Source organism: Suillus discolor, assembly GCF_016758755.1.
Source record: "Suillus discolor strain FC423 chromosome Unknown F5147scaffold_12, whole genome shotgun sequence".
In the NCBI taxonomy this organism is placed as follows: Eukaryota; Fungi; Basidiomycota; class Agaricomycetes; order Boletales; family Suillaceae; genus Suillus; species Suillus discolor.
The window spans coordinates 32,125-59,723 of record NW_024541259.1 but is presented as its reverse complement, the minus strand read 5'-3'; the positions used below and the strand labels follow the sequence as shown (position 1 = coordinate 59,723).

Here is a 27,599-nt window from a genome sequence, read left to right as displayed (position 1 = left end):
CTGGATCTATCCTTTTCCTATCTCCGCTTCGGATGTACCCTCTGTAGTTCTGTATATACACTAAGGCTATCTGTATCGCTGCTACCGCAGATGTGTGACGCCTTGTACTCGTTGTTGAATGTCTTTGCGGGACCCGGGGTGCTTTCATCTTTAGTACGTGGATCATTGACATCAATGTCGCGCAGTTGCTCACCATTGCATTCTGTAGTTGATCGTGTGAGTGGACGTGCTCTTCAGTTTCACGTAGTCCCCAGCACCTGTATTCGGGAATCCCCCTCTCGATCTTCATCCCACCAGCCTGCAATGAGTGTGTTGATGGTCACAGGGCAGGTCTGTGCGCATTGCGCAGCGCTCACATGTAAGTCAACAATATCATTGTGTGACGTGCGACTGATGTCCACAGGCATGGTTCACTCTATTGCATATGATTCTGCTGTGCACACTGTATGTGTGGAAGAGAATGCATGATTGATACTTTGCCATTGTATTTAGTATGCATTGTCAATGATAACCAACGCGAGTGTAGAGTGACGAACTGAGATATGGCATTTACACAAATGATAGCATGTGAACAAAAAGATGGTTGTTGAATGTGTCGTGCAACAAAGTGCTCACTGCTTGGTCCTGTGGGATGTGCTCATCATCGGCAATTGCAGTCCACGAACTCGTTCTTGTTCTCTGTATGAATTGCAAGCATATGACGTGTCCAGAATATGACCAGGATCAAAAAAAAATGGACATACAAGCACCCGCCTGAGGCAGGCGCAAGTAGAACCAGACCTGCCTCCGCCTGAGGCAGAAGTAGTCAACTGTGGGTAGAGAGGAGGGATATGGAAATGCATTTGGCATGAGAAATTTTGCAAACGACATCAATTGCAAGTTGATTTGAGAGGCCAATACTACCACCACGGATAATCGGAGGCTGGAAACACTCTGATCAATGTGAGGGATTTGCCGAGACAGACTGTATAGTGAAGAGAATAAAGTTAAGGTTGCAAGAGCAAGTACAGAGAAAATGTACGTTTGAGTCTGACAAAGACCCTCCCCCACTAACGTGGGAGTCGGGGATTGTTCATTTCTATGCTAACACACCATAATGTAATGCACTGCTTGCTACTTCAGTCACCATCGCGATCTGCAACGCTCTGAAGCATACCTTGATATCAGGAAATTGGCCATGAGTTGATCCCGTTTCGTCATATCCACGATGACGTCTGGAGTGTCTCCCGTTTGCTTGACAAGTACCACGCTCCCATGAAGTGCCTCTCGACAGCCACCCATGCTGCCCATTCTTCTAAGGACGCGGCTTGGAGCCATCGAAGGCTGACGTTTTTCAAAGTACAACGTATACTTTCCATCCATGGTCACATTGAACCCGGGCACTCTGCTGAAGGTGCGACAAAGGTGGTGTCGTGTCACTGTGCATTCGTACAGGTCCCGCTGTTTCACCCAATAGCTCACGTCGAGGTCGTCCAGTGTGGGGGACCTTTCCACCCCGTCTCGCACTGGAATGGGCACGAGGAACGGCCAGGAGCAGCCTGCTCCATAGAATACGCCCTTGATTATCTGCATAAACCGCTCGCGGCATTTCTAGGTTAGCATCATCTAGCAAATGCCCATATCCTTGCTCACCGGTTTGCGACATCGTATCTCAGGCAGGATGAATTTGACATCATTACCTTTTTCATCAAGTCAGTCCTTCCCTCGAATTTTGACGTTTGAGAGGAAACTCACGGTTGCGCGCACCAACACCTTCAAAGTTCAGCGACATCACCTCTACACGATGTGGACATTTCAGATTGATGCACACCGTATTCAACCGCCATTCGATGTCGATGTTGTGGAACACATTGGTTACGGAATCTTCTGCATTCCAATCGATGGATGCCCGGAGGTGTCTCTCTTCGACATGGTGCCAGTATGTAGGACACAGATTGCCACAGGACCTCCCAAGCCAGGCCGTTCCTGTCTCCACTTCAAACTCATCATTCAATTCACTGGCACATCCCAATTTTTTATTTTGTGGTACTAAATCTCCAGTGTGGCCTTGAATCACCAACCGACTTTCAAACCATCAGGGATAAAAGTAACACACTCCACCGGTGGTCATGAACAGCATATCTGCGGTCGTTGGGGCATTGAGAATGATATGCAGGACAGACTCCCCTTCATGTGATGCAGACAGCGTAATAAATCGCTCATGACACGCATATCTGCAAAATCTGCCGATGCTAGGCGCCAGAGCTGGATGGGGTACACTTGAGATGGGTGTAAATCCCAACATGTCCTCCACTGCTCTGTGTAAAGCGGCGAATGCTCGGTATGGGACGATGATGTTGAGATCCCTTCTGATGTAGTCCTCGTCGTGTTCCACCATGGCCCATACAGTGGAACCAGTTATCACACCCTCAGCGTCCTTCAGGGCTGAGAGGAAAGTCGACAAACGATGCCTCGCAAATGGTTCCAACAGCCATGTCAATCTTCTGTGAACCACCTCATGGCCCAACACTCTCATGCACTGACAAGTATGGCTCATTGCGACTATATCCGATATCCTGAGGCTGTCCAGAATGGTTGTAGTCACATTGTGGTTCTGAAATACTACGGTGCGGATGAGTATCAGTGACACAATTCAACAGACCCCTAACCTTGTATCCTCCGAGGGGCTCCTGGTAGACTGTTAGTTGACAGTGGGTTTACAATTCAGTTACACAGATTTTTGATGTCCAACGAGGCCTGTAATGACACTGAGCAACGTAAGATATTCTTTGAACAGGAATGGCAAAAAGTAGTTCTAAGCACGATGACAGAGCAGCTAGATCCTGCATTGGTCTATTTGGCATTTGTCGTCCTGGGTCGAAAATTTGCATGACCCACATCAGGAAAACCCCAACTTACTTAAACTTGCCTTAAACAGACTTAAGTCGTACTTAGTGACTTAGCCTACTTTGCTAGAAATTCAAATTTGACATATTCGGGAAAAAGTTGTTCAGTCATATTAGCATACATATTTTGTTACAGGTTACACTAAAAAAATACAAAATTTACTAGGTAGATGATGCATGAGAGAGGAAACAAATGTGGCTAAGTTGATTAAGCAAGATTAAGTAAGTTGGGGTTTTCCTGATGCAATTCCCACGAATTAAAAAGTCTGCGGAGCAAGGTCATAAGTTCGCACAGCGAACCCCTAGTATATGTAACGATCAAAACAATTGTGACTCCGCATGGGGATGATAATCGCTCGCGCAAACATGTTAGCTGAGAATCTCTAATGGAACCTACAGAAGATTATTCTTTCCCTCCAGTCTCTTTTAAGCCTCTTTTGACTGAAATTTCCGGGCTTCTGAGGTCGACTTCGTCGACGCTTGCAGTGGCGGAAACTACAACGGGTGGTCTGGTGTCAGCTTCCCTCCTTTCTGTATCTGGAGCGAGCAAGTTCTTCGTGGGAGGAGCGACAGTGTACACCACAAAGTCACGGAGGGCTTGGGCAGGTTGGACCGATGAGAACTTGGTGAACTACATGTCTGTTTATCGCAGTGGCTCATTACTGTCAACCGGCTGCTAATGGACTGTCCTACCTAGTGGGCCCACGCCGGAACTCGTCACAGAGCTCGCAGCGAACGTCAGGGAACAGATGGATGTCACATACTGCATCGGGGAGTCTGGTGCTACAGGTCCTACTGTCCCGGGACCGCCGTTTGTCCATATGTGGGCCTCAATATCCTTCATGTCGCTGACAACTCAACATTGACTCTTGTGACTTGCAGAGCAGGGCAAACATCTATTGCCGTCGTGTCTCATGAAGGTTTTGCGACTCGTGTCGTGAACACAGGTGTCGCAGATAGAGAGAAGAATATGGTGGCTTTCACAAAGGCAGCCTTGGTGCTACTCAGGGACGTTCTTGCAGGAGACGTTAAACTGGAGCAGCAGTGCCGACCTGACTCAAAGAGTTCGGAGGCTACGAAGCTTTGAGCATTTTACGCTATCATGATAGTATCAAGTTTCTCCATTTCACATGCCATCGTCACCCACTATACTCTACTGCAGCCGTCGCATACATATTGCATGCATACCTACCTAGGCCTGATATGTCGTTGATACGTGATGTGATCTACTTCAGATGTCCTCCCGGCCACCACCATCATTCCTCTTCTCTTGGCAATGTTCCCAACAGCCTCGAAGACAGATTTTAGCAGCAGGGCATCATCTGCCGAGACCACAGAGCTCGATTGTGCTACACTACTCCTCTGTCCCACCGTCTTGGGACTGCCAATTGTCGTGTGAGCCGCGCTACATGTTCCCGCACTGGCTGATGACTTGACATATGGCTCACAGAGCAAGGCAAATATATATTGCCGTCGTGTCTCGTCAAGGTTTGCAACTCATGGCGAACACAGGTGTCGCAGAGAGAGAACAACACGACAGCTTTTACTAAGACAACCTTGGTGTTGCTCAACGACGTTCTTGTGGGAGACGTTGAACTGAAACTGCAGCGTCGACCAAAGGGTCCAGAACCTGCCAATTTTCGAGCTTTTCACATCACCAAGGTGATTGTGCATCCCTTACGCACATAACGCCATACAATAGTGTTACATCACTGTCTCTTTACCTTGGTCATGGCCTCGGTCTCCTCCGCACTCAGTATACGTCCTTGCAACTCTTTCTCCACCTCCAACCCAAGTTCTTTCACACGTTCACGGTCCAATCCAATTAGTGCAATGTGTGCCCCTGGCTGAAGGAATGGGTAAGAGCCTATCCGGATATTCTCAGGCTTAACGCGATTCTGTAGAGCTGTGAGGAATGGCGCAATGGACGATTCCGGAAGTCTTCAAGGATCATCAGGAGCTTGATCCAGTAGCAGTGCAGGAACAACGTCAATGACTTACGGAGTAAAGACTTGAAGCCGGAAGGGACGCGCATCTTCCGTAGGCAAAGGCAAGAAAGGCTTCAAGTTGTCCAATAGCTTCTGGAAAAGTGATGGGATTCCTGGAAATATGCATAGCTTGCCTTCCAGTCGAACAACAGGCTGAAAATCCATCTTAGTGCACGACACCACGCGAAGAGATGGGAATACACACAACCCAGATGTCGCTGGCGACAAGAAGGACCTCGCCAGCTTCCGGAAACAGTGCCATACGTCTACGAGCGGTGCGTTGCTCCTCGCTCTGCTGCGCGATCCATGTGCGATGTCGGCTGGATTCTTCCATACGCACGATAGTTTCATCATGGTATTTGAGCTCTTGTCCGAAAGACTTTGCGAGCGAGGCATATGTGATATCTCAAAATGAAGGTATTCAGATCTCCGACTGTCATAACGGGTTGATGCACTATACCATCGTGAGTGGGCCCTATACCACCAGAAGTGATGACGAAATCATATTTCTGGACCATCCTTCGGCTAGCCTCAATACTAGAAATCCATGTTATCTCATCTAATGACGACAAGGACGAATTCACTTACATCTCGAGCTCGTCGTCTGCAATGACCTCAATTTTCTGGCTGCATTGTTGCACACGAAATAAGCGGGGATAGAAAGAATTGCCAAAGAAACCCTCACAGCTCAATACCATTCTCAAAACAAAAGCGCGCAAAGTAATTCGAGTTACGGTCCAACGTGTTCCCATTCAGGATTTCGTCTCTATGGTGTCGCCATGATTTGAGCTGTGTGCTTTACCACACAAGATTGGACATACCCAATGATGAGAGCAGCAGCAGTCTTGATGTACCGTCCTTCTCCAAGTGGATTCTTCGGAATTGGGGAAATTGGGAAATTCATGACCGGAGCCGGAGGTTTCGGAAGTGGTTTCTCTTCAACTTGAGAAGCTCCCGTAGCTGAGGGGGGCACTGGCGGTGATGAAGACATGGCCTACACCGGTAACTGGAGCAAATAAATTATCTAAGAGTCAACTAATGACCGACGACAGTTAAATAATGAAGAATGGGGGTGAGAGTTGACGTTGAGCGCCAGGTTGGAACTAGTCACATGTGAGATTCGGTGAGAAACGGTACGCATGACCTGAATCAAATTGCTCCTTACTAATTATAAGTAGGAGACATGCTCAAGATAGAGGTCGGGGGGCCGATCCCGAAAACCAAATGCTGGACTATGAATTGCTAGTCACCCATAGTCTGAGTCAAGCCACATACAAGGAAGACCAAGTTGTAATTACAACTTGAAGACACCTGCCAGCGACCTGATCAGACTCAGTGTGATATTCATAAATGATATCTATGCATGACTGGCCAGATACGCAAGAGTCGGTCAGTGCAGAGGGTTCTAAAAAGGCATGCGGGGGGTCGACTGCAACACATATGACGTAAAATTCGCACGACGTTTTGGAAATTTTGGTTGTAGCTATATTCAAGCCGAACATTCTTGCGCGTCACTGCCGTCTGTCTATTCCTCCACCATGGCTACTACCTCTTCAACCTCCTACTTCGAGAGAATACAGGACTTCGTGGCTGAAAATAAAAAGGCAGTCGTTATAGGCACAGCTGCTGCCGCGCTCGCTGTTGGAGGTGTTATTTACTATGCTTCCACTTCGCGCGGTCCAGGCTGTGACTTGGAGAAGGGTAAGCCGAGAGACAAAAAGAAGTCTTCAAAGAAGAGGAAGACCGTCAATGATTCAGACGGCCCTCTACTTGAGGAGATAAAGCCAAAAGTTGCTGACGAAGGTCAGTATTACTACAATTTGGAAGCTCGTGCTCACCACCAAATAGATGATGCACTATCAGTGGAAGAGATCGCCAGAATGTCGGCGGAGGTCAGTACTTTGGATGCGCACTTTATCTGTTCACTTCAACATAAGAATCCCACAGGAGCGCACAACGTTGGCAGGTACACTCAAGACACGGGGTAACACGCTTTACCAAAACCGAAAGTTCCAGCAGGCAGTAGACATGTATACGCGTGCAATCCAGGTGGCAACCAAATCGGAGTCCGTGTACTACAGCAACCGTGCGGCATGTGCGTTCCTTCCGTCAATATCACCGTGACGCATGTCTTATTCGCTTATCAGGTTACATGAACATGACACCCCCTAAGTATGATTTGGTGGTCCAGGACTGTGATGAAGCGTTGCGTGCTGATGCCAGCTACGTAAAAGCGCTGAACAGGCGTGCCAATGCTCTTGAAGCCTTGTCCAGAAACCAGGAGGCTCTGCGGGATTTCACTGCTGCCACTATCTTGGATAAATTCCAAAATGAGTCGGCTGCACAGGCTGTGGAACGCATCTTGAAGAAGATTGCCATGGAGAAAGCTGCTGTCATCCTCAGCGTGAGTATAACAATTGCGGTAATCACTGATACATACATACTCATTGGCGTTTAGACACGCGAACCTCGACTTCCCTCATTCACGTTTGTTTCAGCTTACTTTGCGGCATTCCGTGTCCGTATGTACATTCACTTCCATCCTTTTTATCTCTGCAAGCTGATCTTGCACAGGACCCCTGCCCGCACTCCCGGAGAACCCATCAACTGGTGATAATACTCTTCTACTCGCATTGGAAGCTTTAGCAGCTGCCGACTATGCGCACGCTGTCTCGCTCGTGAATGAGGCAATGGAGCAGGGTATCTCATGGGAGATTGGCAAAGCCGAAGCTCTCAACCTTCGCGGCACTTTCAAGTCAGCTACTCCTTACTCTGAAATGCGCCGACTAAGTTTTGTATAGGTTCCTTATGGGTGACGTGTCTGGCGCTAAGGATGACCTGTATGAATCCGTTAAAATCTATCCCTCCTTGACACAAAGCTGGGTGAAGATCGCGAGCGTGCACATGGAGCAAGGCGAGGGTACGAAGGCCTTTGAGTGTTTTGAGGAAGCGATCAAGCACAACCCCCAGGACCCCGACATCTATTACCACCGTGGACAAGGTGAGCAATTTGTTTCCTGCATGGCCAACCGTCACTCATATGTTCGTAGTTCTCTTTATCACCAATGAGTTCAAGGATGCCGCAGACAACTACACCAAGTCCAGCGAGCTTGATGACACATTTGTATTCTCGCATATCCAACTTGCCGTTGCCCTGTACAAGATGGGTGAACTCGCGCGGAGTATGGCGACTTTCCGACGGACGATGACAAATTTCCCTCAACGGAGCGAGCCTCAGAACTATTAGTGAGTAGCTACATTCGGTGATAACTTTCATCTAATGACTTGGCAGTGGCGAGCTGTTGTTGGATCAACAACGTTTCGTGGATGCTGTTGATAAGTTTGATCGTGCTGTGGAGCTCGAGCGTGCTAAGTACGATTTTTCTCTTTCTCTCCAATACATCAACTTACTTCCACTCAACCAGACCTCCTCCGATGAACGTTCTCCCTCTTGTTAACAAGGGCCTTGCCATCTACCAATGGAAACAAGACATCGCTGCCGCAGAACAGTGCTGCGATGAAGCCTTGAAAATTGATCCTGAGTGCGAGCCTGCAGTCGCTACGCTTGCCCAATTGTCATTGCAACAGGGCAAGATTGACCGCGCTGTTGAGATGTTCAAGAGGCAAGCGGAACTAGCGCGCAGTGAGCCAGAGCTGATTAATGCCCTTACATACCAATATGTGAGTCGATGTGAGCGCATCTGCTCATTCTGATCTAATCAGGCGGTTTACAGGCAAGTACGGCACAGTTGGAGTTCACACGCAACTACCCCGAGATGGCGGAGCAGTTGGCACAGATCGCAAGGTCGATGGCAGCGTGAAAGTGGATATTTACTTTTACCTCCTCTCCCTGTTCGCCGCTGTCCGATTATTTTACAGCGCAAAAGAAAGGGGTTGGTGGGGTCCCGGAGGTCATCTTGAACATCGAAAGGACTAATTAGATTGCTCAAGTTATCGGTTTTTAATGCTTAACACATCTTTCTCCTTATCTTCTAACGCACACCATTTCCAATACCACACTCACTCCACTCGTTCCTTCTACTGATTTGAAAGTTTGGCACGATTTAACAAAACATCCCGGTGATGAGCAATTCATATGAACATGAGACATCCGAATTCATACATGATCAGGAACTCGCCTGAGACACTGCACTTCCTCGGGACATGGCCTCGACAAACCACGGAGTTTCACGGTTAAACAGAGTTCTGATGATGAAACCGGTCCTGCTGTTCAATTGAGCAGTAGCTGAGCTCTTGAATCTCTCGTCAGATAACAACTTGATATGATACGACACGGTGTTCTTGATCTCGAAACAATTCGAGGGATACCACAGCGTTCCTCGAAATTAAAATGCCGACATACTTATAAATGATCATCAGAATAACCACGAGCTATACCACTGCGGCCTTGCTCTAGGACAGATGGAGAATCTTCTCCAATTTTAGCTTCTAGCCCTTGATAGGAGCGGGAGTGAAGAAACAATGCTGCGCCACATATCATACGAGGAACGTCATACGGCAGCAGATCACTCACCTGCCGCACTATCAGCTAATTTTGAGAGAGCACCATCTTGGTTTCGAAGAGTAAGAGCAGCTGACGTTTCCTCGGTTAGGGTCTCATTGCCTCCAGCTTTGGGATGTAAGATGTAAGATGCAGTTAAGTACGTCGAGATCGTGCTTACTGCCGTAGCGTTTTGCTTGTCGGTATTTTCCAGTAACCAAGGAAAAAGTCGGTTGATCTGGATCGTCCCCATTATCTTCGGTAGTGGCGCCTAGATACTATGTATAAAGAGTTGAACCACAGCACTGGTGGAAGCGCACCAATATCATTTTCAGAGTCTCCAGCGAGTATTTTCTCGAAATCTAACACGTATCGTCCACTCCAAGTGCCTTCAGCTTGAAGTGCAACCTCGAGTTCAAAAGGGGTAACGATCGGTCTTAAAAATTCCTGTGTGTCATAGAGTGAGTAACTCGTTGACTTCAACGAGGCAGGCCAACCTTGGAATCTATTATACTGTTTTCAGGACATGCGATCAAAACAAAACACTCGATCTCCATGAAATTCGCGAGCTTCGCAGGATTCAGCTTGCCGACGCTAATCGTATAGCTTTTCTTCTGTGCGCGAGCTAGAAGCTTTCTGACGTGGGCAATGAGGGGTAGATATGATGCTAGTGATGTATGTTAGTGATTACAAAGATGACGAGAAATAAAAGCACTGACTAACTCCAAGAGTGCCTATAAGGATACCAAAAACATCTGCATCTCGTGCTCTCTGGACCATCGCAAAGCGTCGCATTAACAATTTATTAGTCCTATGCGATTGCAAGTGAGCGGATCTCGTGGAGGGGTCGTATGCATACACCTGAAAAAAACAAACTCATATAAGACGCCAATATCAGATAACATTATGGCAATTTACCTCGCAATGAGAGTGCGTCATCAATAAATTTGTAAGGTTGAGGCTTTCGCCACCAATATATGCGATAATGACATTCGTGAAACTATCCTCATCGGACTCTGCACCAGTCTGCTCGAAAGTTTGGGGACTTTGCACGGTGGTCTTAGGATCAAGCCTAGTTGGAAGTGGGTCGTGCAAGACCCTAGTATTTAGGCTCTGCAGTTCATTCTGCAGCCTATGGGCAATCACATCTGCGTTACTGGTAAGATTATGTTGCACAGCAGCATCCAAAGAAGAAACTTGAATCACCTGCACGGCAGGAATATCCAACATCGTAGCGAAGTAAAACGGTCGGTCGATTATTACTGTTACTAGTTGTATCTTGCTGTAATTGAGTCGTCAAACATCGACCGAGTTGGTCGATGCAATCATCAACATCAATAGGCTTCTTTCCAAAGACATAGACTACAGATAGCCTAGAAGGTCTATAGTAGAACGTGACGTTGCATTCAATCGGGGATAGGTCTCGGGCACGCACTGGCTTAAACAAGCGTGACCGTAATGGACGATTAGGTCTGCATCGACGTGTTGTGCTGCAACCTCGTCAACACAGCAACTGGAGTTCGAAGCGGGTGAAAAGATGCCTTATACACTGAGTAGAGACTAACCTTCCGTAAGAAGTGTCGGCTAAAACGTAGATGTCATGACCCTCGCCTGCTTTACTTTTGAGCAGACGGTAGATTGGGACAGAATGACACAAAAGTTCATCAGGAAACTGGAGAGCTATCTATGCTAGTATGAGCTATGATCAGCCTGGGCAAAGCAGGATGGATCGATCTCACTCGTTTGAAGTTCCCTTCTACGATCGCAGCTACTGTTCGTTCGATCTCGTAAATTTCAAGGAAGTCGGACGGAGCTATGTTTTGCGTATTAGATGGATCTATATTCAACTCTATGGTGCGAGTAATCGCATCCTCTCCTGAGGCCGAGAAAGTAGAGACAGCGGGAACGTCTGTCATCTGTGTTTGTGTAGCCCTAGTAGGGTTAATAGGCCATAAGCGACGATCCGAGTCAGGAATCAGAAGCAAGGAACTCTCGGCGGGACTTGCCGAGATTGACTCAGCTTGCTATGTACAAAAATTACAGATGCTAGCGCAATATTCTAGCGTCCTTCATGTCTGTCATGCAGCCTCACAGGGTGTTGTTTATTCCGGAGTTACTGGGAATTATCCTCAGCTTTGTGGATGAAGATGATCATGTGAACAATGCGTGCGTTTGCAAGCAATGGTCAGAAATTGCTCTGGACATCATCTGGAAAGAGGTAGACGGTCTTTCCAGGCTTCTTACTCTCTTGAGGCCATACACGATAACGGGACGGTACAACGTGCGTCATCCTGTTTTCTTTACCATTCTCCTGTTCATTTTGTTTTTGGTTTCGATATTATGTTCTAGTTCTTCGATGGACTGCCAGACTCAAGGGACTGGACGAGATTCCAGAGGTATGCCAACCGCGTGCGCATTCTGCGATTTCAGCAGGACAGGGACATAGACTATTCTGGTCTGCTCGATGATATGGCCAGGACGAGGACAACCCTCGATATGCTCCCGAACCTGCATACTCTTGAGTGGATCTACGAAGATGTCGAGTGCATGGAACGAGCCACACTATTCATGCATCAGCGCCTGAGGCGCCTCGTTATATCTGCGCCTCCTGTACGCCACAAAGATAAAGTTTCATTTTTTCTCGATGTCTGCGTCCGCGCGCCACACCTCCACTCACTTGATCTCCGTGTTCCCTACCGCGTGCAACACATTGAGACAGCCATCCTAGAACTTCTTCGAGGTCTTCCGGATCTGAAAACGATCATTCTCCCCGAATTTTTCCTCACGTCGAGCATCGTGTCTGAGCTTTCGCGGATGAAGCACATCAACATCGTTCAATTCGAGTATGGGCGTGAGCAAGGGTTTGGTGAAGAAAAGGATGTGGACATCTTTGCTCCTGTTCTTGAGGAAGGAGCATTTCCCGCACTGTGGGACCTGGCCGTCACTGCTCGCATTGAACATGTCATGCGATTCATGAATGCGGACTTTGCGCCCATCAATCTCACATCCCTATACATCAACACCTATGTTGAACATGAACCCGAAGAATTACACACGTTGCTCGTCATGCTTTCAGAGCGATGCCGCGGTCTCTCCGAATTGTACATCTTATTGGCGCACTACGTCGCCGGAGAATCGGAGCTAGTTCCCGCAAAGCAAATCACGTTCAACACACTTGCACCACTACTTTCGTTCCCGAATCTTAGTACATTCCAGGTCATGCACAAATACCCGGTAAACATTACTCTAGAGGAGATCGAGGAACTTGCATGCCGGTGGCCGTCTCTCGAGAGTCTAACTCTGAATGAGGAACCACTTATCATGCACGATTTTACACTTGATTTGCGAGCTCTCATCCCCTTTGCCCTCCACTGCCCAAAACTGCGCCGGCTAGGTCTTTTCATTGATGCCAACCCTTCAAATATCTCTCCCACGCTAGAATTGAAGCCCTTTGCAGCCCTTTGTTTCTTGTCTGTAGGAACGTCGCGAGCGCAGGACCCGGAAGCCGTCGCTGCATTTTTGAGTCACCTGTGTCCACCCAAATGCAAACTCGAAGTTGGCGTAACCTGGACATCGTTTGGTGTCCGTTCGTGTCGTTTGCTTGATGATTATTTGCGGGTGGAGATAACAAAACGTTTTCATCCTTGGAAGAGCGCTAGGGATATCTTACCTATCCTTATTCAACTCCGGAGGGAGGAAAGGGAGAAATCGAGGGCTCTGCAAGAGGAAGTTGAGGATCTGAGGACGAGGACCCGTTTGTTGATGGACAAGACTGACATAAAAGCTAACGATTCGTGCATCGTTACATAAGTGCTGTGGCTTGCCAATGCGTCTGGACCCGAACATTACTGATTATTTAAATTATCAACTGAAACACGTTCCAGATATACACTCCTTGGAGACAGGCTTCATATGTGATCACCCTGAATGTCTTTGTTCTCGACCAACTATCACGTTATCTTGTTATAATTGTTTGCTTTGGAAATGTGCCATGGATGTGTCGTACTGACATCCGGCGGGGATTTGCACGACTGAAAATTCTAAACGTAACGAGGAAATCTCCAGAGTCCAGACCGTTGAACGTTGATGGGCTGATAGCCTTTGAGCGAGTGTTTGAACATATAACATCAATCAGAACTTTGAATTCCCTTCTCCATGATGATCCCGCAAAACGATGTAATAATATCCAAGGCAGTCCATTGAACATCTAAGCGTACAGCTACAGTAGTATCGATACAAAGCAGTTTCGTTAACGTTAAAGACGGGGGCGTGATCATGAATGTAATGCTATGTAAGTTGTTGCGAATTAGATTTGCGGTGGTTTGAAGGAATGGATATCCGGGGTTGCATAGATGTGTCAAATGAAGGTAGTTGGTAGAGTTCATAGTGAGCATCGCCTGGTGATATGTGGTAGTTTGTAGGCAGTGAAGACGACGGCCTTGTGCGATCTGAGCATCTTGAAATGTTCGAATCCGAAGTGAACTGGTTTGTAGGTAACAAGGGAGACCAAGACGATTTATTTGGTGCTCGGGGTGCTCGAATGGTTTCTCCAGGTGGGAAAGAGGTCAGGCTAGTAAGAGATGAAATAGTATAAGGCGAGGGGGTTTGTGACCGTTGAGAGTATTCTGGCTCATCAGGGAATTCGCTGGGCTCGGGATAACTCGGTGTTGGAGTGGGGGGTGGTTCGTCTATTGCCTGAGAGAAAATTGATATAAGACACAGTGAAGGAAAGGAGGGTGGCTGCAGCGTACCCATGGGTTAGGAACCATAGGAACAGGGTAGCGTGACCACGAGAGCCCGTCAAGGTCACTGAATTCAGTCTTAACTGAGGCAAATGACATTAGGAGAGCTTGGTTGAGCGCCTTTGTGGACAGTAAGCGCTGTAGACTGCTGAAGAGAACTCATAGGTACGCACTTCAGGCATTACAAGTGCCTCTTGTTCCCAGCGTTGCTGCTCTAGCTCTTCGAGCCTGAGCCGCTCCATGCGAATTTTACTACGGTCCGTAAGATTGGCTTGTTGAGCAGTCATAATGATGAGCTCAGAGACGGGTAGGATAGAGTGTTTTTGAGGTGGCGGAGTGGTATTAATCCAGCCGTTATATATCGCCGACGCTTTTGTTGGGACAAAAAAGCCAAAGATCAGCCACGCTACCACAGCATATGTTTGTTTTAGTGGACCACAAGTAGTATGTAGTTTGAATTCGAATTCAGAGACACAACTGTAGTTAACACAAACAACTTCAAGAACATTCAATTGCTTATTGCTTAGGTCAAAGCTCATATCTAAACGAGCGTGGTGATAGTCGGTGACAGCGCTCGACTTGGTACTTTTTCATGCCGAGCGGCATACCGTGATAGGTCCCGATTACGTGACAGATGTGACATGACGCGTAAAGACGCGGTCCATGGACTCGTCCGTCTCCGCTTGAAATCAGTCAACGCGACTTAGACGCGTCTAATCTCTCTCCCTTTCTCCTTGTTCTCTTTCCCTTGCGCTCGTCATGTTGGAAGCAAGACTCCAAGAAGCAGCCCTTCTCAAGCGTCTGCTGGATTGTAAGCCATATTCTCGTAAATACTCGTGGCGGGACTCATTCGTCAAAATTTCGTAGCCATTAAAGAGTTGGTAACAGACGCTAACTTTGAGTGCAATGAGGAAGGAATCGTAGGCTTTGTTCCACCAGCACTCATTTCATTATGATGATACGGCTTTTAGCACCTTCAAGCCATGGACAACTCCCATGTAGCCCTCGTTGCTGTCAAGCTTGAAGCAACAGGTTTCAAAAAGTACCGCTGTGACCGCCCAATGCCTCTGGGTGTCAATCTCAATTCCCTCACAAAAGTACTCAAGTGTGCCAAGGATGATGACATCTGTATCATCAAGGCGTCTGATGATGCCGACGTTCTGAATCTTGTCTACGAAGCAAGAAGTGAGCCCTTTTTGTCATATTCCAAAACGACCATGTCCATGAACGAGCATACACCAAGGTTCTGACCGAATTGCGGAATATGACATGAAACTCATGGACATCGATGCCGAGACCCTTGGTATTCCAGATACAGAGTACGATGCACGAGTTACCATGACCGCATCGGAATTCACGAGGATTGTCCGAGACCTGTCGCAACTTGGCGAGTCTGTACGGATTGAGGTTTCGAAGGAAGGTGTGCGCTTTGCAAGTGAAGGCGAAGCCGCAAACGGTAACGTACTGTTGAAGCAAACTGAGGCTGCCCGAGAAAAGTACGCCAACTATGGCAAGGAAGACGAAGAAGCTAAGGAAGAAGACGAGGACGAGGACGATGAAGAAGGAAGCAGCAGTAAAAAGAAAATCAAGAAAGAAAAGAATATGAAGAAAGAAGATGCTGACGTTGAGATGGAGGGTGAGGACGAGGACGAAGAACGGGAGGAGTTCAAACCTAAGTCAGACGATGAAGGTGAGGAGGAACAGGATGAGGACGAGGAAGATAAGAAGAGTAGCAAGAAGCGTAAGAAAGCACCCGCAAAGGTGAGTTGTCATCTTTCTATTTTCATTTCACTCTTTGACCAGTGCTCTAGTCTAACAGCAAGCCCGCCAAGAAAGTGAAGAAGTCGGACGAAACTCCCACAGATGGAGGGGTCCTCATCGAAATGAATCAACACGTATCGTTAACGTTCAGCTTAAAATACCTCGTCAACTTCTCAAAGAGCTCAGCACTATCAAACACGGTACAGCTCATGATGAGCAACGACGTGCCACTTCTTGTACGTTTAGTTCTTAATGTTGCTCGATTGTTCTTAACAAACTGTGCTATGGTTAGGTATCTTACAAGTTTGGACAAGGCGAGATCAAGTACTACCTCGCACCAAAAATTGGCGAGGAGTAAAGGTGCTCTCATTGTATACCACCCATCCTGCATGTCAATCTGATTTTGTATCTATGATAATTCATCGCGTTTCGTGCTTTTTGTGTACAATAAGGTTGAGACAACTGCGCATTCTAATGATACTATGATAGAAATTGTAAAAAATCTAGTTCATATCCTCCCCAGATCTTGGTTCCCTGAGTCCAAACCACTCCGGAATCAGCTCCCATACCTCCAGCCTTGCCTTCTTAACGGCATCCACAAATTCAGTCTTACATACCGAGCACATTCTCAGTCCGCACGTCTTCACCCCATCTGAAAAATCAGTCCTTTCCAACATTTCCGCAGCTTGTAGAAGTGTGTATAGCGGATCTGCGTCACGTCCGCATGCAATTCCACCGACAGAACGCAGAACGTTGAGGTGTATGAAGTAGAAAGACTCAACGCAGTGCACAGCACTCAACTTTCCCACGTTTGCGCAGTTGGTGGACGGACGGTCGCGAAGTGCAGATTCGAGGAAGGTATGTATGTACAACTGCGCAGCCTCGCGACCCAGGAACGCAGCGCACAGGTGATCGTCCGAGAGGCGGGCAAGCTGACCTTCGGGGTCGCCTTCAGTGAAGAAAATTGGCGGCGGACCACGAGTGCCGCTGAGGATCTTGCTGGGGCCGTAACGTGAGACGTCATAGAACGCACTGGGGAGGAAAGCGTCGAGGTTGAGTTCGTAAGCGAGTTGAAGCATTAGGATGGGGTGAGGGAAGATCTCGCGGGGGTTGTAGCGGCCCTCACGATCTGTCCCGTCGTGCTCCCTGCGATCCCATTCAGGGAGTGATGTGGGCCAGTCTATCGCAAGACGAGCGATGCAGCGTTCGCGTAGGTGCTCGATGAAGTATTTCGTGGAGAGACGAAGTACAGCAGAGATGGCAACGAAATCTGCTGCAGTGTGCTTCTGGAAGTAGCTATGCGTAACGCTGTAAGCATTGATTCTGAATCCCAGACAGCGCTAAATACTCACATTCCATCATACAGAGCGATAAGTAAGTGATATAAATCTGTCGGACGGTCGTATAGCTCAACCGAAGGACAACCGTCAACGAGGTTCTGGTCAACGGGTTGTGGAACGGAAAACAAGTCACGGAACACCTCGGAGTGCCTTTCGAGTTGACCGTGGTGGACCTTGAAGGCTGCACAGTCGGCAATAAGGACGATATTGCCATCCGCAAACCAGATGTCAGATCGGATGAGAGCCTTGGGCGAAGTGTTGTCATGCGGACTACAGGGGCTGTCGCAATCCATAGCGCGCCGAGTTGTTCAGTGCCCTTGAGCACAGGGGAATTCTCGGAAGGCGAGCGGCAATTGAGGCTAAGGTGTCTGCATTTCTTGCATTCAGGACGTTAAATAACTCCTGAATGTTTCAAACGAGACGGAGGAGATATTTGACATTCGAAAGAAGCCTAGCAGACCGGGTACTTTGTCAGATATGATAGATGGTCGGATTCAAAATATGGGAGCGTGCGCCTGGCGCCAGCCCAGTGAGTGTCCGTGGATGACCATCAAAATGATTGATGTGAACTAGTGGATTCTGAGGTTGGGATCATGAAGGTATCCGAGTCAATCAAAAGACTGATGAACTTGCAGGATTTGATGTTTTCGCAATGTCGAAGGACGGTGCCCCGAGTACCGACGCAGCGTGTTTGTACATATTTGGTGGTTTTCCTCTCTTTCCAATAGCACTAGGGGATAATACCGAAGACTTGCACACGAAGGCGGTGAGTAACATCTTTGAAATCCAAGAAATGTAAAATCAGAAATGACCCCTGTTGTCATATATCACGAATCAAATGTGTTGCCACTTGTCACTGCCTTCGAGTGTCAATGAGTCGATGGCGCACTGCAACGTATCACATCTTTTCCAAGTGGAAATGGTAGATGTTGAACTTCGTTTCTACGTACGGGGACAGTAAGAAAAGCTGATAGAGGCGGTGTATGCTCGCTTATCAAAATAGCCTTGCTGTCAATCCGGTGCGATGTGATGAAGTTGCTCACTCCCGGGCCAGAACTGATAATTACTAAATATTTTAGCTATAGCAAGTACGGACAGATCTTGGCTAGGACGGTAAGCGAGTCTCCTACAATACTATGGAGTGAGTTTAAAGATGTTTGCATACAAAGTGTGCATTGTAGGCATCACTCGAGGTACTTGCTATACAGTTATACTATGTGGCTGAGTTACTAATCAGTACTCAGTAGCGTGGTCAGCCAATTCAAATCGTTGATCGAGTAACGCGGCTGCTTTGTCAGGCGTGTATGCTCTACAACGACTCGAACATACTGCCATCATGAATCCCCAGGCACGCGTCATCCTCCGCAGCAATCTTAAGGGTCTCCCCTGGTCTCCCAGGTATTCTTCAGGTATCACTGCACGTCACTACCGTCTCACACATCGAGATGGCAGTATTGATTATCACCACCGTTATACATGCGACAGTGCAGGAGGTAGAGTATAAAGGTCGGCACGGTCATCGACAAAAGCTACACAAACCAACCTTCAATACCAACACAATATGTCTGAACAACTCTTCAAGTCTTTTGCTATCATCGGCGCGGGCCCTAACACCGGGATTCATATCGTGAAGGTGACGTTCGTTATTATATTCTTGCAGCTATCGTCCTTAGCCAGCTATCAGGCTTTCCTTGCCATTGGCGCCCCAATTCTCGTCATCGCACGGCCAGCTTCCACGAACGTTGCTGCGCTCCCTGCTGATGATCCCAACTTAACGGTTGTGCGCGCAGACTATACGTCTGCATCCGAGATCTCCACAGTTCTTCGCGAGTATAAAGTAGATGTTCTCATATCAACTGTCACACTTGTTTTCGGCGGCGTAGTCGGCCAGACTGTTCTCGCCGACGCTGCCAAGGAGGCAGGTGTGAAGCTCTTCGTACCCAGCGAGTTCGGTATCAAACCACAATTAGCCAAAGGTGGCTTGGCTTTTCAAAAGACTGACTTCGCAGGCAAGTAATAATAATACTATATCATACTAAACATTAACTCATCCTCCATTCACAGTTTATGCAAAATCAATCGGACTACCAACTCTCCGCGTCTTCGTGAGTAGTCACTTGTCGTATGTCGTTTGAATAAGCGCTGAATACGATAAATCGACTACAGAACGGATTGTTCTACGAATTCGTCCCCTGGCTCACCGCGCTGGCTGATACTGGCAAGTTCCATATCGTGAACAAAGGAGAAACGTCAGGGTCCTTTACTGCAGTATCTGATGTTGCAGGATACGTGGCTCATATCCTTACCACTCAACCTCCATCTCGTCTGCTTGATGTTGAAATTCAAATCGAGGGCCAAAGGGCAACACTCTCAGAAATTGGGGCCTTATATAAAGGCCGTGCACCTGTGGTATACTGCGATCACCTCCCTACGGAAGGCGTGGTAAACGCGCACTTCCGTACATTCTTCCAGAAGCATATTGAGGCCGGGGGAGGGAGTTGCGGGTGGAACCCTGTGACAGAGTCGGACGACGCGGAATCAGCTAGCAGGGATAACTCACTGTGGGAGGGGCACCACTGGTTGACTGTTTCGGAGGCTCTTGCGCAGTAACTGAATTTAGGTAGAGTGTCAACCCTGGAGTTTCTATATCATGGGGCCCATACAGTATTTTCGCAACTTAGATGAATGACGCATTCCCACTAGCAGTTAATTTATGACTAGACAAAACAGTATGAAATCTATAGTCACGTTGTTCTTTCTTGCTGGATGACATAGCTCCGGTTCATGGCGTGAGGTTCAACTTGTTTCGTATTGCACATTTGTAATGTAAGTATGTTCGTGAATGCTGTCAGAGTACGTGTTATCATAAATATCAACGTGATGTCAATTATCACACAAGAAAAAACAACCAAAGAAAAGAAAACAACATGTAAAATGTACAGATATAACCATGCATGAGGTGCGGTGCGGTGCGATGATGATGAAGTCCAAAATGAAGTGCGATGAATGAACTACGATGATGGCGAGTTCGTAGAAGCGTCCAGCAGCGCACGTACTTCCCTGATACATTCATTTAAGCGCAGATGCACTTCCTTCGCATTGTCGAGCAGCGGCTTAATATTTTCCGGTGTCATCGACAATTTAAATTCGGAGAGCAACGAGGAGTCACCGTCGAGTGGCTGTGGAGGCGCAGAGCGTACAGACCCCGATATTGCAAGCTTGTAGTTCCGAGACGGCGGCCGTGAAGGGCTCGTTCGTGGCCGAGAGACGCGGTGCTGAGCGTTCGATTTCGAGCGTACATGACGATCATCAACCACCTCCTCCACGTTCGATAGTCTGGTAGAGCGCATCGGTCTTATGGAACGAGGGGATAGTTCACACTTCAACGACGTTTGAGAGGAACACGCCTCCCGCTTGGGTGATATTGGGCGCATCTCATTTGAATGATTTAGATAAGGTGAGCGTCCCTTCTTTCCCTTGATCGTGGAAGACCCATCGATCCCCAGTGCTCTCGCCGCTCCGTCAAGATCCGTGACAAAGTCAATCTGATCCCAATCCTCTTCCTCCGTCGTAGCACTGCCTCGGCTTGCACAGCGCGAACCATGGACGCTATCTAGCGAAGACTCTGCACCAGACGACACATTCTTGTTCTTCTGCCCCAGGCGGAAGATAGACGCGAGTGAGGGTCGGCGTGGCGATGCCTTGTATTTCAAAGATTGTCCATCGTACGGCGAATTTGGCACATCCCCAGTATAACGTGCCGATTCTGGTCTAGTACTCGTTTTAGAGCTTCGCTGGGGGTGTGATCGAGGTAGATGCGCGTGCGAATAATGATGCTGGCTCTGAGAGCCCATGGATGATTGGGTGCTTAGAGACGTGGTAGATACAGGCAGTGGCGGTGGCGGCTGGCTCGAATAGCTCCGCTTCAGCGACCGCAGCATATCTCTTAGCCCACTCATGCCCATTCGGCTATGCCGCCTTTTCTTTCCATCCTGCGAAGTTTGCACTGATTCTTCAGAGGGAAGGGTGACAGTGCTGCTCATTGCATCTCCCCACCGCCATTGTCGATTGACATCCGTTTCCTCTGGGACCAATGCATCGTCAGGAAGCGCACCATCTGTACTGTTGAGGATGTCGCGCAACAGGACAAGCTGTCGCTGGGTGAGATCGTGACGTCCTGATGACGATCGCCATGACAGATTGGACTGTGCCGTTGCAGCCGACCCAACGAATCCTGAGGGCAACTTCGATTCCTCGCCTGACAGAGTCACTGCTCGCTCCCGGCTCTTTCGGAGGTCGATATCAGACTGCGCAGCTGGTGCGGATACAGTGGAAGACGGAGGAGAAGCAGGGGAAGACGTGCCTCCGCCGAGCTCAATAAGTAGCTCGGCACATTCCCAGGGTATCTTGTACTTGGCCGTGATGGCGTTCAATGCTGCTGCTAAATGTTTGTTCTCTGAAAAGCTAGACTTGGGTTCGGTGTTAGAGCGTAGTCGGGAACGGGGGCGAGCAAGATAAATCATGGGGGGTGAAGCCGCTCGGGATAGAGGAGGGCTCGTTAGGGTGGTGTGCACCTCGGAGATTAGGTGATGGTGAATTGCTCGCAGTTCTTTAAGTTCTGAGGAAATATTCAGTCAAGACATGTGTAGAAGATGAAATGGTACATACTATCAACGCTTGCTGCAAATTCCCTCACCATTCCAAGGTCACGTTTAAGGCTGATTTGAGCTTGACTGATTCTCGCTGGAATCTTGAGGTCGCCAAGTGAGTTCCTGCGGGGGACGGAGGGACTAGATGATGATGAAAGGGGAACTTGAGTAGCCCGTCCTAATGATGCGGATTGAGGGGATGATGCTTTGCCAGGAGAGCCGCGGCTTGCAGAGACAGGACTGGCCTTAGGAGATAGTGATACAGGAGCGCTGCTCGATGGCACAAATAACGATTCGACACCCTGGCTAATATTATTCGGCGCAGAATGTGACGCGGTCACCCCGTTCAGCGTTCTGGGCGGGGATGGTGGCTGTAGCTCTATTGGAGGAAGTAATTGATCTGGATGCTCGGACTCGTCGGGGAGTAGAGATGTTGGGCTCATAGGAATTGGTGGGAGGGGTGTAACCTCAGCAGTACTCTTCTGTCGTTTGTGCTTTGTGCCACTGATAAGGCTAATTTTCCGCATGCTACCCATGAAACCCCGACTACCCTCCCGAGATTGCAGATCTTCCACGCTCTCATGAGGATGACTAAACGTCTGGGATGCCACACGACCCACTGATGAGCCATATGAGGTGTGCCGTGTCCCTGTAGAGGTCGAAAGGACCTTCCCCTGTGGGACTTGCATGGAAGTGGGTCTTCTGGCCGCAGAGAGAAGTGATGGCTTTCCGGGTGTCCCCACGACCTCACTGCTGCTACTTGGGTCAAACATCTTGCTGGACTTGCGCTTTGAAAGCTTGCTGGGCGTTGATAGCATGACCGAACGTATGCTATTCATGCTCTTCTCGTGCTTAAGTTCAGCGGCGGGCGGAGGCGGCGGGGACCCAGACCCAAGGGCGCCGCCAGAGCGAAAAAACCAGCTCGGTCGCGAGCTCGAGCTAAGGACAGATGTGAGCGAGCTAGGTGGGCGTGGCGTGTGCTCTTGGTCTTCGTGCCCGAGATCGTGCATCATTACCTCTGCTGGCCCCGTACTGGCTCGCTTCTTGCGCACACCCCACTTGACTGATCCGATGCGCGAAAGGAGAGGTGTCTTCTGTGGGCCAGTTGAACCTGTGTCAGATTGAGGGAGGGGCGAAGTAGATGGTCGCTCGGGAGTGGATGGTGGAAGTGGTGGAGGTGAGTCGCGCTGCTCTTCAATTAGCTCAAACACATTGTTCTCTATGTGCGGAGGACGTGACTTTTTCCGTAGTCTGCGTCGCTCACGGTGTATTGGTGGACTGGGTGGCAACATAGCAAGTGAGCCACCTGAGGCGCTTGGCCTCAGTGCCAGATGTGACGTTGACGTATACCCTACTGAGTTACGTCCGCTTGTAGTTGGTATTGAGAACACAGACACCGTCGGAGAGCGTGGAAATGGTTCTACAGGTGAGAGGAGTGACAGGGGGAGTGCAGGCACAGGCGGCGGCGGGGACTGTCTCAACTTGAGCTGCGGTCGGCTGCAAGCCGTAACAGTTCTGTCCTCTTCCTTATCGGTGAACCCGAGCTCAGCCTCGTCATCCGATGAGTCTGGATATGCCTCCTGACGCGTCCGTTTTGTCATTGGGGTCGTGTCGGTCTTGTCTGTTTCAAAATCGTCATCCCAATTCTCAGGGTCAGACGCGGATTTGAGGCGAGGAGGAGTATGATATGAATGACGTGTTTTTAAAGAGTAGGCGTGGGGGTGCCGTTTAGCAGGGAATTCAGTCCTATCCTCGAAGTCGTCATCCCAGTTCTCTGCTTGTGTTGTAGAGCGCTTTGTGGGGGTTGATGGCCCTGGCTCCGCCCATTCTTCAAGTGCAGGTGCAGGATGGCTCTTTCCGTGCCCTAGTACCATGGATGACGAGTGCTTGATGTTCTGCTGGGTTCCTTCGGTGTCCCAATCCTCAGCAAAGGCAGAACTCGCGACAGAGAATCTGGGCTCTGCAGCCACCTGATGTTTGCCGAGGTTCGGTTCGTTACTCTGCTGGAATTCGAAATCATCATCCCAGTTCTCTGAGGACTCTAGATGCATCGAGTGCAAATGCAAGAAGAATAAGAGATATGAACATGAACATGAACGATTATGTAGCCACTTAGCGGCTTTAAACCCACCTATTGCCTGATTCTGGTTCATACAGGATTCGTCGCGTGGTGACGAGCGGCCACTGCGCTCGAAGTAGTTTAGACCTGTTCGTCGCCGTTGCTGTTGTTGAAGAAGAGAGTAATTCTTATTTGTTGGACTTACAAAGTACTTGCTGCAAGTACCAAGCTTTGTCGGAAAAACACCCATTTGCGGCAACTTGCACTCATTTACCTAACCCCCTTGCAACCACGACAGCCCTGTTGGACTTGTGAACACACCACGACAATTCTCTTTCTTCAACGACTGGTTACTGGAGAGCAGAAGACGCCAGTGGCCTCTAAATTTCACATATAGTAGACTGGAGGCTGATCATGCAGTTGACATGAGCTTCCATCGTGATTTGTGAGGCTACTGCATTCGCATTCACATTCACGCTTCTCCAGCGTTGCTAGAGTGAATATTCTCATGGGCACTGTATTCATAAAAGAACCGCTATGGGCGGTCAAGAGTGCACAGTCATGTAGTATGTGGATCCAACATGTTGCTTACTTTTCTAGTTCAGAACTCGATCGATCACTTCACACTCTACACTAGAAGCTCATCATGATCCGGGATTCCTAGCGTGCTTGTGTGGCTGGCAGCCTCCATGCAGTGGGCAATGGGCAGTTGCGGTGCTATTTACATCCGTTATTGACGGTAAGAGCTGACGGGCTGCGCTCGCAAGCTAGTCAATCACGCCACCGAGTGGAGAGCTCGAGGGCATTTGAACATATTCGGATGAGCGCCTGTTGCATGCAAGTGCCCTCGTGGACTTCCGTAGCCGCAATTCACCTTCATTGGATCCAGTAATCTTAGAAGTTCCTTCCTTTAACATAATGGACGCCCAGGACAAGCGCGGGTTCGTTATATAACCTGCTATGCGGCCGTTTGGGTGCTATGCTTAAACTGATCTCTTCAGACTCGGACCCAGCCTTCTGTTCAAAGTTACTCCATGAACAAAGATACTACTCCCTCAAACCCTCGTCTACCACAGGGGAGGGGCAGGAGAGCAGCCAAGCAAGATGTATGGACCATTGTCGCTCTTGCGTTGATGCTGTAATGACATCGTTGCAGCCGTCCTCTCTCCCACCTTCGCAAACTGGATCTCCAAGACGACGGTCCAGTTTTTGTCGCAAATTCTGGGACAAGGTAATCAACCAGTGCCGTTGCGCCCAAAACAACGGGCGCTCTCTGAGTCCTTCACCTGTGGATGTCTTGCCTAGTGGACGTGATACCGTTCCTGTACAGATGCTTCAGGTAGGTGTAATTCTAACTTTGACACGACTTCTAAAGTCTATCATTCAGCCCGAGCCACTCAACTCCGAAGTTGTGAATGAAAGAATCAGGGATGCCACTAGAGGTGTTACAAGCATCCGCCCTGTATCGGGAATCGCGAAAAATGCTGCCGCAGTAACCGGCAACGTTCAAACGGTTCTCAATGAGATCGACATGTGGACCCCAATTCTTGGGCCACTGAAGGCCTTTAACTCTGTTGCTCGTTGCATTGGAGATGTACATTCATTTATTTCAGTTGAGAATGTAACTGACCCTCAGGTAGGTTCATCCCTATTTGCAGGGAGCAATGACTATTTTGATTGGCGCGTCTCAGTGCGCTTATCTCCATTTATTCAGCTTGGCAGGTTATGACGAATGTCTTGGTGGCAGATCATTATCGATCAGGCAGGCCGTGATACTGCTGTTTACCATCTGCTCGAGAAGATCTCGGAAGTTTATGCCTTAATGAACGAAGAGGAGGAGCTGAAGAATATTTCATCCATGCTACCAATATATCTAAAAATCGCACAACAGACGCAGGAATGCGCTGATTTTATTGTCCATTACTCTGAGACCAAGACTTTCTGTGAGTAGGTTCTACCATGATGCTACCCAGGACTCACTATCTTTGAACAGGGAAAAGAATTTGCAAGAACGTCCTCAATGAAACAAATGCCTCGATTCAGAGCTACAATCAAGTACTCGACGATCTCATGCAGCAATTCCGAGATAAAGTGGCTCGTGACACCGTCGTCTTCCTCCACCGTGCAGGTAAGCATTTGCCTCAAACTCATCTGCATCTTCTGACGTTTGCCAACCTGTGACCTAGCCGAGGATCTGGACTTGAGCAACCTGGAGTATGCGACCGGTGCTGGACTGAATACATCTAAGCTTTGCCTCGCAGGCACTCGGGAAGGCATTCTAACTGAGATCAAGTCTTGGATCAATAGCACTGGTGAGAATGTGCCCCCTGTTTTCTGGTTATCCGGCACGGCAGGGAGAGGCAAATCAGCCATCGCCCATACAATCGCCAACTGGTTTCATGAATCTGGGCGTTTAGGCGCTTGTTTCTGTTTCGACCGCACAGAAAATCTCCGTCATGAAAAGATATTTACCACCATTGCGCGCGACTTAGCTGACGGCAATCTTACCCTGCGGCGAGAAATAGCACATGTAGTTCATGATGACAATGAGCTCAGGCACACCCGAGACATCACAAGACAATGGCAGAAGTTGATCGTAGAACCAATAGGCAAAGCCTCATCCACCATCACTCAACCCATTTTAATAGTCATCGATGCGCTTGACGAGAGTGGCGCAGCCAAATCCCGAGAACAAATTCTCCGTCTGCTTTCTGGTACGCCAGATACTTCCTCCCCTCAGCCAACCAAATTTCCGTCTCATTTCCGTATTCTCGTTACTTCTCGCCTACTCCGAGACATCCACGATACCATGCATGACTTATCACATGTTCTTCATGTCTCCATGGATGATATCTCGTCTTCCTCTGCAGAACATGACATCCAGCTTTACCTCTCCAATAAGCTAGCCGGCGTGAGCGCCACTTTGAAGGACACGGACTTCAACATGCTTGCGCAGAAGTCCGATGGTCTCTTTGAATGGGCTCGTCTTGCCTCTGCGCACATCAAAAATACGAACATAGTGGGGGACCCGATGCGCCGTTTCCGTTCCTTGGTCTCTATGACATTTGGAAAAGGAGTACATCTATTGGATAATATGTACCAACACATATTGGGAGAAATTATACCAGAGGATGAGGAGGAGGAAGTAATCCCTATGTTTCGTTCTGTGATGGGGCAAATTATTGCATCATTAGAACCACTCCCCATGGTTGCCTTAAACGCCATGCGACTACATTTTCCAAATGAAGATGACCGTTACAACGTCGAGGCGGTCATGGGGCCACTGGGCTCACTTGTCATCGGCACTGCAGATCCTGACATTCCCATACGTCCCCTCCATTCTTCCTTCTACGACTTTCTCACAGAAAAGAAACGAAGCGGCAAGTTCTCCATCGATGTGTCATTGATACAGAGGGACCTTGCCTTTGCCTCGCTGCGGGTCATGGCGGGCGGGCTTCGTTTCAATATCTGCTCTTTGGAAAACTCTTACCTTCCTAATTATGCTGTCCCTGATTTAGAGTCACGAGTGAAGAACTTCATTCCAGTGGAGTTGTCGTACTCGTGTCGATTCTGGGGGACACATGTAACAGCTACGTCCTTCGAGCCATCGCTTGCCAAGGAAATCGAAGCCTTTTTCGATGGAGAGCGCTTCCTATTCTGGCTGGAAGCACTGA

General features: G+C 48.6%; 12 protein-coding genes across 12 annotated transcripts; 6 read left to right on the top strand and 6 right to left on the bottom strand.

Moving 5' to 3' along the window:
* Positions 1–488: 488 nt before the first annotated feature.
* On the bottom strand, positions 489–2,536 carry F5147DRAFT_650355 (uncharacterized protein; the record flags this gene model as incomplete). The annotated part of the gene is made up of 6 exons (XM_041433443.1): positions 489–535; positions 744–964; positions 1,157–1,590; positions 1,633–1,679; positions 1,735–2,046; positions 2,092–2,536. 6 exons carry the CDS (start codon positions 2,534–2,536, stop codon positions 489–491), a joined length of 1,506 nt encoding a protein of 501 aa, XP_041295800.1.
* A 735-nt stretch (positions 2,537–3,271) lies between these two features.
* F5147DRAFT_571575 (uncharacterized protein) lies at positions 3,272–3,972 on the top strand (the record flags this gene model as incomplete). Its single annotated transcript, XM_041431054.1, has 3 exons — positions 3,272–3,522; positions 3,583–3,708; positions 3,768–3,972. The coding sequence occupies 3 exons, from the start codon at positions 3,272–3,274 to the stop codon at positions 3,970–3,972; spliced, it is 582 nt and encodes a 193-aa protein (XP_041295799.1).
* A 622-nt stretch (positions 3,973–4,594) lies between these two features.
* F5147DRAFT_571321 (MoaB/Mog domain-containing protein) lies at positions 4,595–5,777 on the bottom strand (the record flags this gene model as incomplete). Its single annotated transcript, XM_041431041.1, has 7 exons — positions 4,595–4,826; positions 4,887–5,026; positions 5,079–5,278; positions 5,334–5,410; positions 5,462–5,500; positions 5,559–5,639; positions 5,695–5,777. 7 exons carry the CDS (start codon positions 5,775–5,777, stop codon positions 4,595–4,597), a joined length of 852 nt encoding a protein of 283 aa, XP_041295798.1.
* A 634-nt stretch (positions 5,778–6,411) lies between these two features.
* F5147DRAFT_571484 (ADP/ATP carrier receptor) lies at positions 6,412–8,694 on the top strand (the record flags this gene model as incomplete). The annotated part of the gene is made up of 11 exons (XM_041431049.1): positions 6,412–6,703; positions 6,737–6,765; positions 6,821–6,968; positions 7,021–7,277; positions 7,332–7,395; positions 7,448–7,628; positions 7,675–7,874; positions 7,924–8,119; positions 8,166–8,246; positions 8,299–8,554; positions 8,608–8,694. 11 exons carry the CDS (start codon positions 6,412–6,414, stop codon positions 8,692–8,694), a joined length of 1,791 nt encoding a protein of 596 aa, XP_041295797.1.
* A 329-nt stretch (positions 8,695–9,023) lies between these two features.
* F5147DRAFT_788817 (putative diphthamide synthesis protein-domain-containing protein) lies at positions 9,024–11,290 on the bottom strand (the record flags this gene model as incomplete). Its single annotated transcript, XM_041443002.1, has 11 exons — positions 9,024–9,358; positions 9,408–9,503; positions 9,556–9,645; positions 9,695–9,821; positions 9,872–10,041; positions 10,094–10,235; positions 10,293–10,522; positions 10,581–10,747; positions 10,774–10,887; positions 10,940–11,058; positions 11,114–11,290. The coding sequence occupies 11 exons, from the start codon at positions 11,288–11,290 to the stop codon at positions 9,237–9,239; spliced, it is 1,554 nt and encodes a 517-aa protein (XP_041295796.1). The 3' UTR covers positions 9,024–9,236.
* Positions 11,291–11,387: 97 nt separating this feature from the next.
* On the top strand, positions 11,388–13,380 carry F5147DRAFT_680821 (uncharacterized protein). Its single transcript, XM_041436333.1, has 2 exons — positions 11,388–11,655; positions 11,724–13,380. Exons 1-2 carry the CDS (start codon positions 11,446–11,448, stop codon positions 13,182–13,184), a joined length of 1,671 nt encoding a protein of 556 aa, XP_041295795.1. The 5' UTR covers positions 11,388–11,445; the 3' UTR covers positions 13,185–13,380.
* A 281-nt stretch (positions 13,381–13,661) lies between these two features.
* F5147DRAFT_770619 (uncharacterized protein) lies at positions 13,662–14,403 on the bottom strand (the record flags this gene model as incomplete). Its single annotated transcript, XM_041441167.1, has 3 exons — positions 13,662–14,069; positions 14,126–14,236; positions 14,290–14,403. The coding sequence occupies 3 exons, from the start codon at positions 14,401–14,403 to the stop codon at positions 13,662–13,664; spliced, it is 633 nt and encodes a 210-aa protein (XP_041295794.1).
* A 429-nt stretch (positions 14,404–14,832) lies between these two features.
* Positions 14,833–16,317, top strand: F5147DRAFT_680818 (proliferating cell nuclear antigen, N-terminal domain-containing protein). The gene is made up of 6 exons (XM_041436332.1): positions 14,833–14,927; positions 14,984–15,036; positions 15,088–15,301; positions 15,360–15,877; positions 15,928–16,113; positions 16,170–16,317. Exons 1-6 carry the CDS (start codon positions 14,876–14,878, stop codon positions 16,233–16,235), a joined length of 1,089 nt encoding a protein of 362 aa, XP_041295793.1. The 5' UTR covers positions 14,833–14,875; the 3' UTR covers positions 16,236–16,317.
* On the bottom strand, positions 16,318–17,872 carry F5147DRAFT_759156 (uncharacterized protein). The gene is made up of 2 exons (XM_041440433.1): positions 17,230–17,872; positions 16,318–17,173 (listed from the first exon to the last, which is right to left on the bottom strand). The coding sequence occupies exons 1-2, from the start codon at positions 17,508–17,510 to the stop codon at positions 16,381–16,383; spliced, it is 1,074 nt and encodes a 357-aa protein (XP_041295792.1). The 5' UTR covers positions 17,511–17,872; the 3' UTR covers positions 16,318–16,380.
* A 435-nt stretch (positions 17,873–18,307) lies between these two features.
* F5147DRAFT_680813 (uncharacterized protein) lies at positions 18,308–19,976 on the top strand. The gene is made up of 6 exons (XM_041436331.1): positions 18,308–18,330; positions 18,387–18,410; positions 18,465–18,850; positions 18,902–19,226; positions 19,282–19,322; positions 19,384–19,976. Exons 3-6 carry the CDS (start codon positions 18,779–18,781, stop codon positions 19,825–19,827), a joined length of 882 nt encoding a protein of 293 aa, XP_041295791.1. The 5' UTR covers positions 18,308–18,330; positions 18,387–18,410; positions 18,465–18,778; the 3' UTR covers positions 19,828–19,976.
* Positions 19,977–20,011: 35 nt separating this feature from the next.
* On the bottom strand, positions 20,012–24,130 carry F5147DRAFT_607943 (uncharacterized protein). The gene is made up of 3 exons (XM_041432369.1): positions 23,998–24,130; positions 21,886–23,907; positions 20,012–21,835 (listed from the first exon to the last, which is right to left on the bottom strand). Exons 1-3 carry the CDS (start codon positions 24,017–24,019, stop codon positions 20,229–20,231), a joined length of 3,651 nt encoding a protein of 1,216 aa, XP_041295790.1. The 5' UTR covers positions 24,020–24,130; the 3' UTR covers positions 20,012–20,228.
* Positions 24,131–24,843: 713 nt separating this feature from the next.
* On the top strand, positions 24,844–25,876 carry F5147DRAFT_650345 (uncharacterized protein; the record flags this gene model as incomplete). Its single annotated transcript, XM_041433442.1, has 6 exons — positions 24,844–24,866; positions 25,082–25,156; positions 25,231–25,264; positions 25,301–25,519; positions 25,562–25,615; positions 25,673–25,876. The coding sequence occupies 6 exons, from the start codon at positions 24,844–24,846 to the stop codon at positions 25,874–25,876; spliced, it is 609 nt and encodes a 202-aa protein (XP_041295789.1).
* Between the last annotated feature and the right edge of the window lie 1,723 nt (positions 25,877–27,599).

Bases quoted from the DNA above. Each gene is read 5' to 3' on its own strand.
- F5147DRAFT_607943 (XM_041432369.1), bottom strand. From the start codon at position 24,019: ATGAACCAGAATCAGGCAATAG. The intron at 23,908-23,997 runs GTGGGTTTAAAG...CGATGCATCTAG, and splicing joins GAACCAGAATCAGGCAATAG to AGTCCTCAGAGAACTGGGAT. The intron at 21,836-21,885 runs GTATGTACCATT...ATATTTCCTCAG, and splicing joins ATTTGCAGCAAGCGTTGATA to AACTTAAAGAACTGCGAGCA.
- F5147DRAFT_759156 (XM_041440433.1), bottom strand. From the start codon at position 17,510: ATGGATTGCGACAGCCCCTGTAGTCCGCATGACAACACTTCGCCCAAG. The intron at 17,174-17,229 runs GTGAGTATTTAG...CGTTACGCATAG, and splicing joins ATCGCTCTGTATGATGGAAT to CTACTTCCAGAAGCACACTG.
- F5147DRAFT_680818 (XM_041436332.1), top strand. From the start codon at position 14,876: ATGTTGGAAGCAAGACTCCAAGAAGCAGCCCTTCTCAAGCGTCTGCTG. The intron at 14,928-14,983 runs GTAAGCCATATT...AAAATTTCGTAG, and splicing joins TCTCAAGCGTCTGCTGGATT to CCATTAAAGAGTTGGTAACA. The intron at 15,037-15,087 runs GTAGGCTTTGTT...TACGGCTTTTAG, and splicing joins AGTGCAATGAGGAAGGAATC to CACCTTCAAGCCATGGACAA.
- F5147DRAFT_680821 (XM_041436333.1), top strand. From the start codon at position 11,446: ATGTCTGTCATGCAGCCTCACAGGGTGTTGTTTATTCCGGAGTTACTG. The intron at 11,656-11,723 runs GTGCGTCATCCT...ATTATGTTCTAG, and splicing joins CGATAACGGGACGGTACAAC to TTCTTCGATGGACTGCCAGA.
- F5147DRAFT_680813 (XM_041436331.1), top strand. From the start codon at position 18,779: ATGTCTGAACAACTCTTCAAGTCTTTTGCTATCATCGGCGCGGGCCCT. The intron at 18,851-18,901 runs GTGACGTTCGTT...GCCAGCTATCAG, and splicing joins CCGGGATTCATATCGTGAAG to GCTTTCCTTGCCATTGGCGC. The intron at 19,323-19,383 runs GTGAGTAGTCAC...AATCGACTACAG, and splicing joins TACCAACTCTCCGCGTCTTC to AACGGATTGTTCTACGAATT.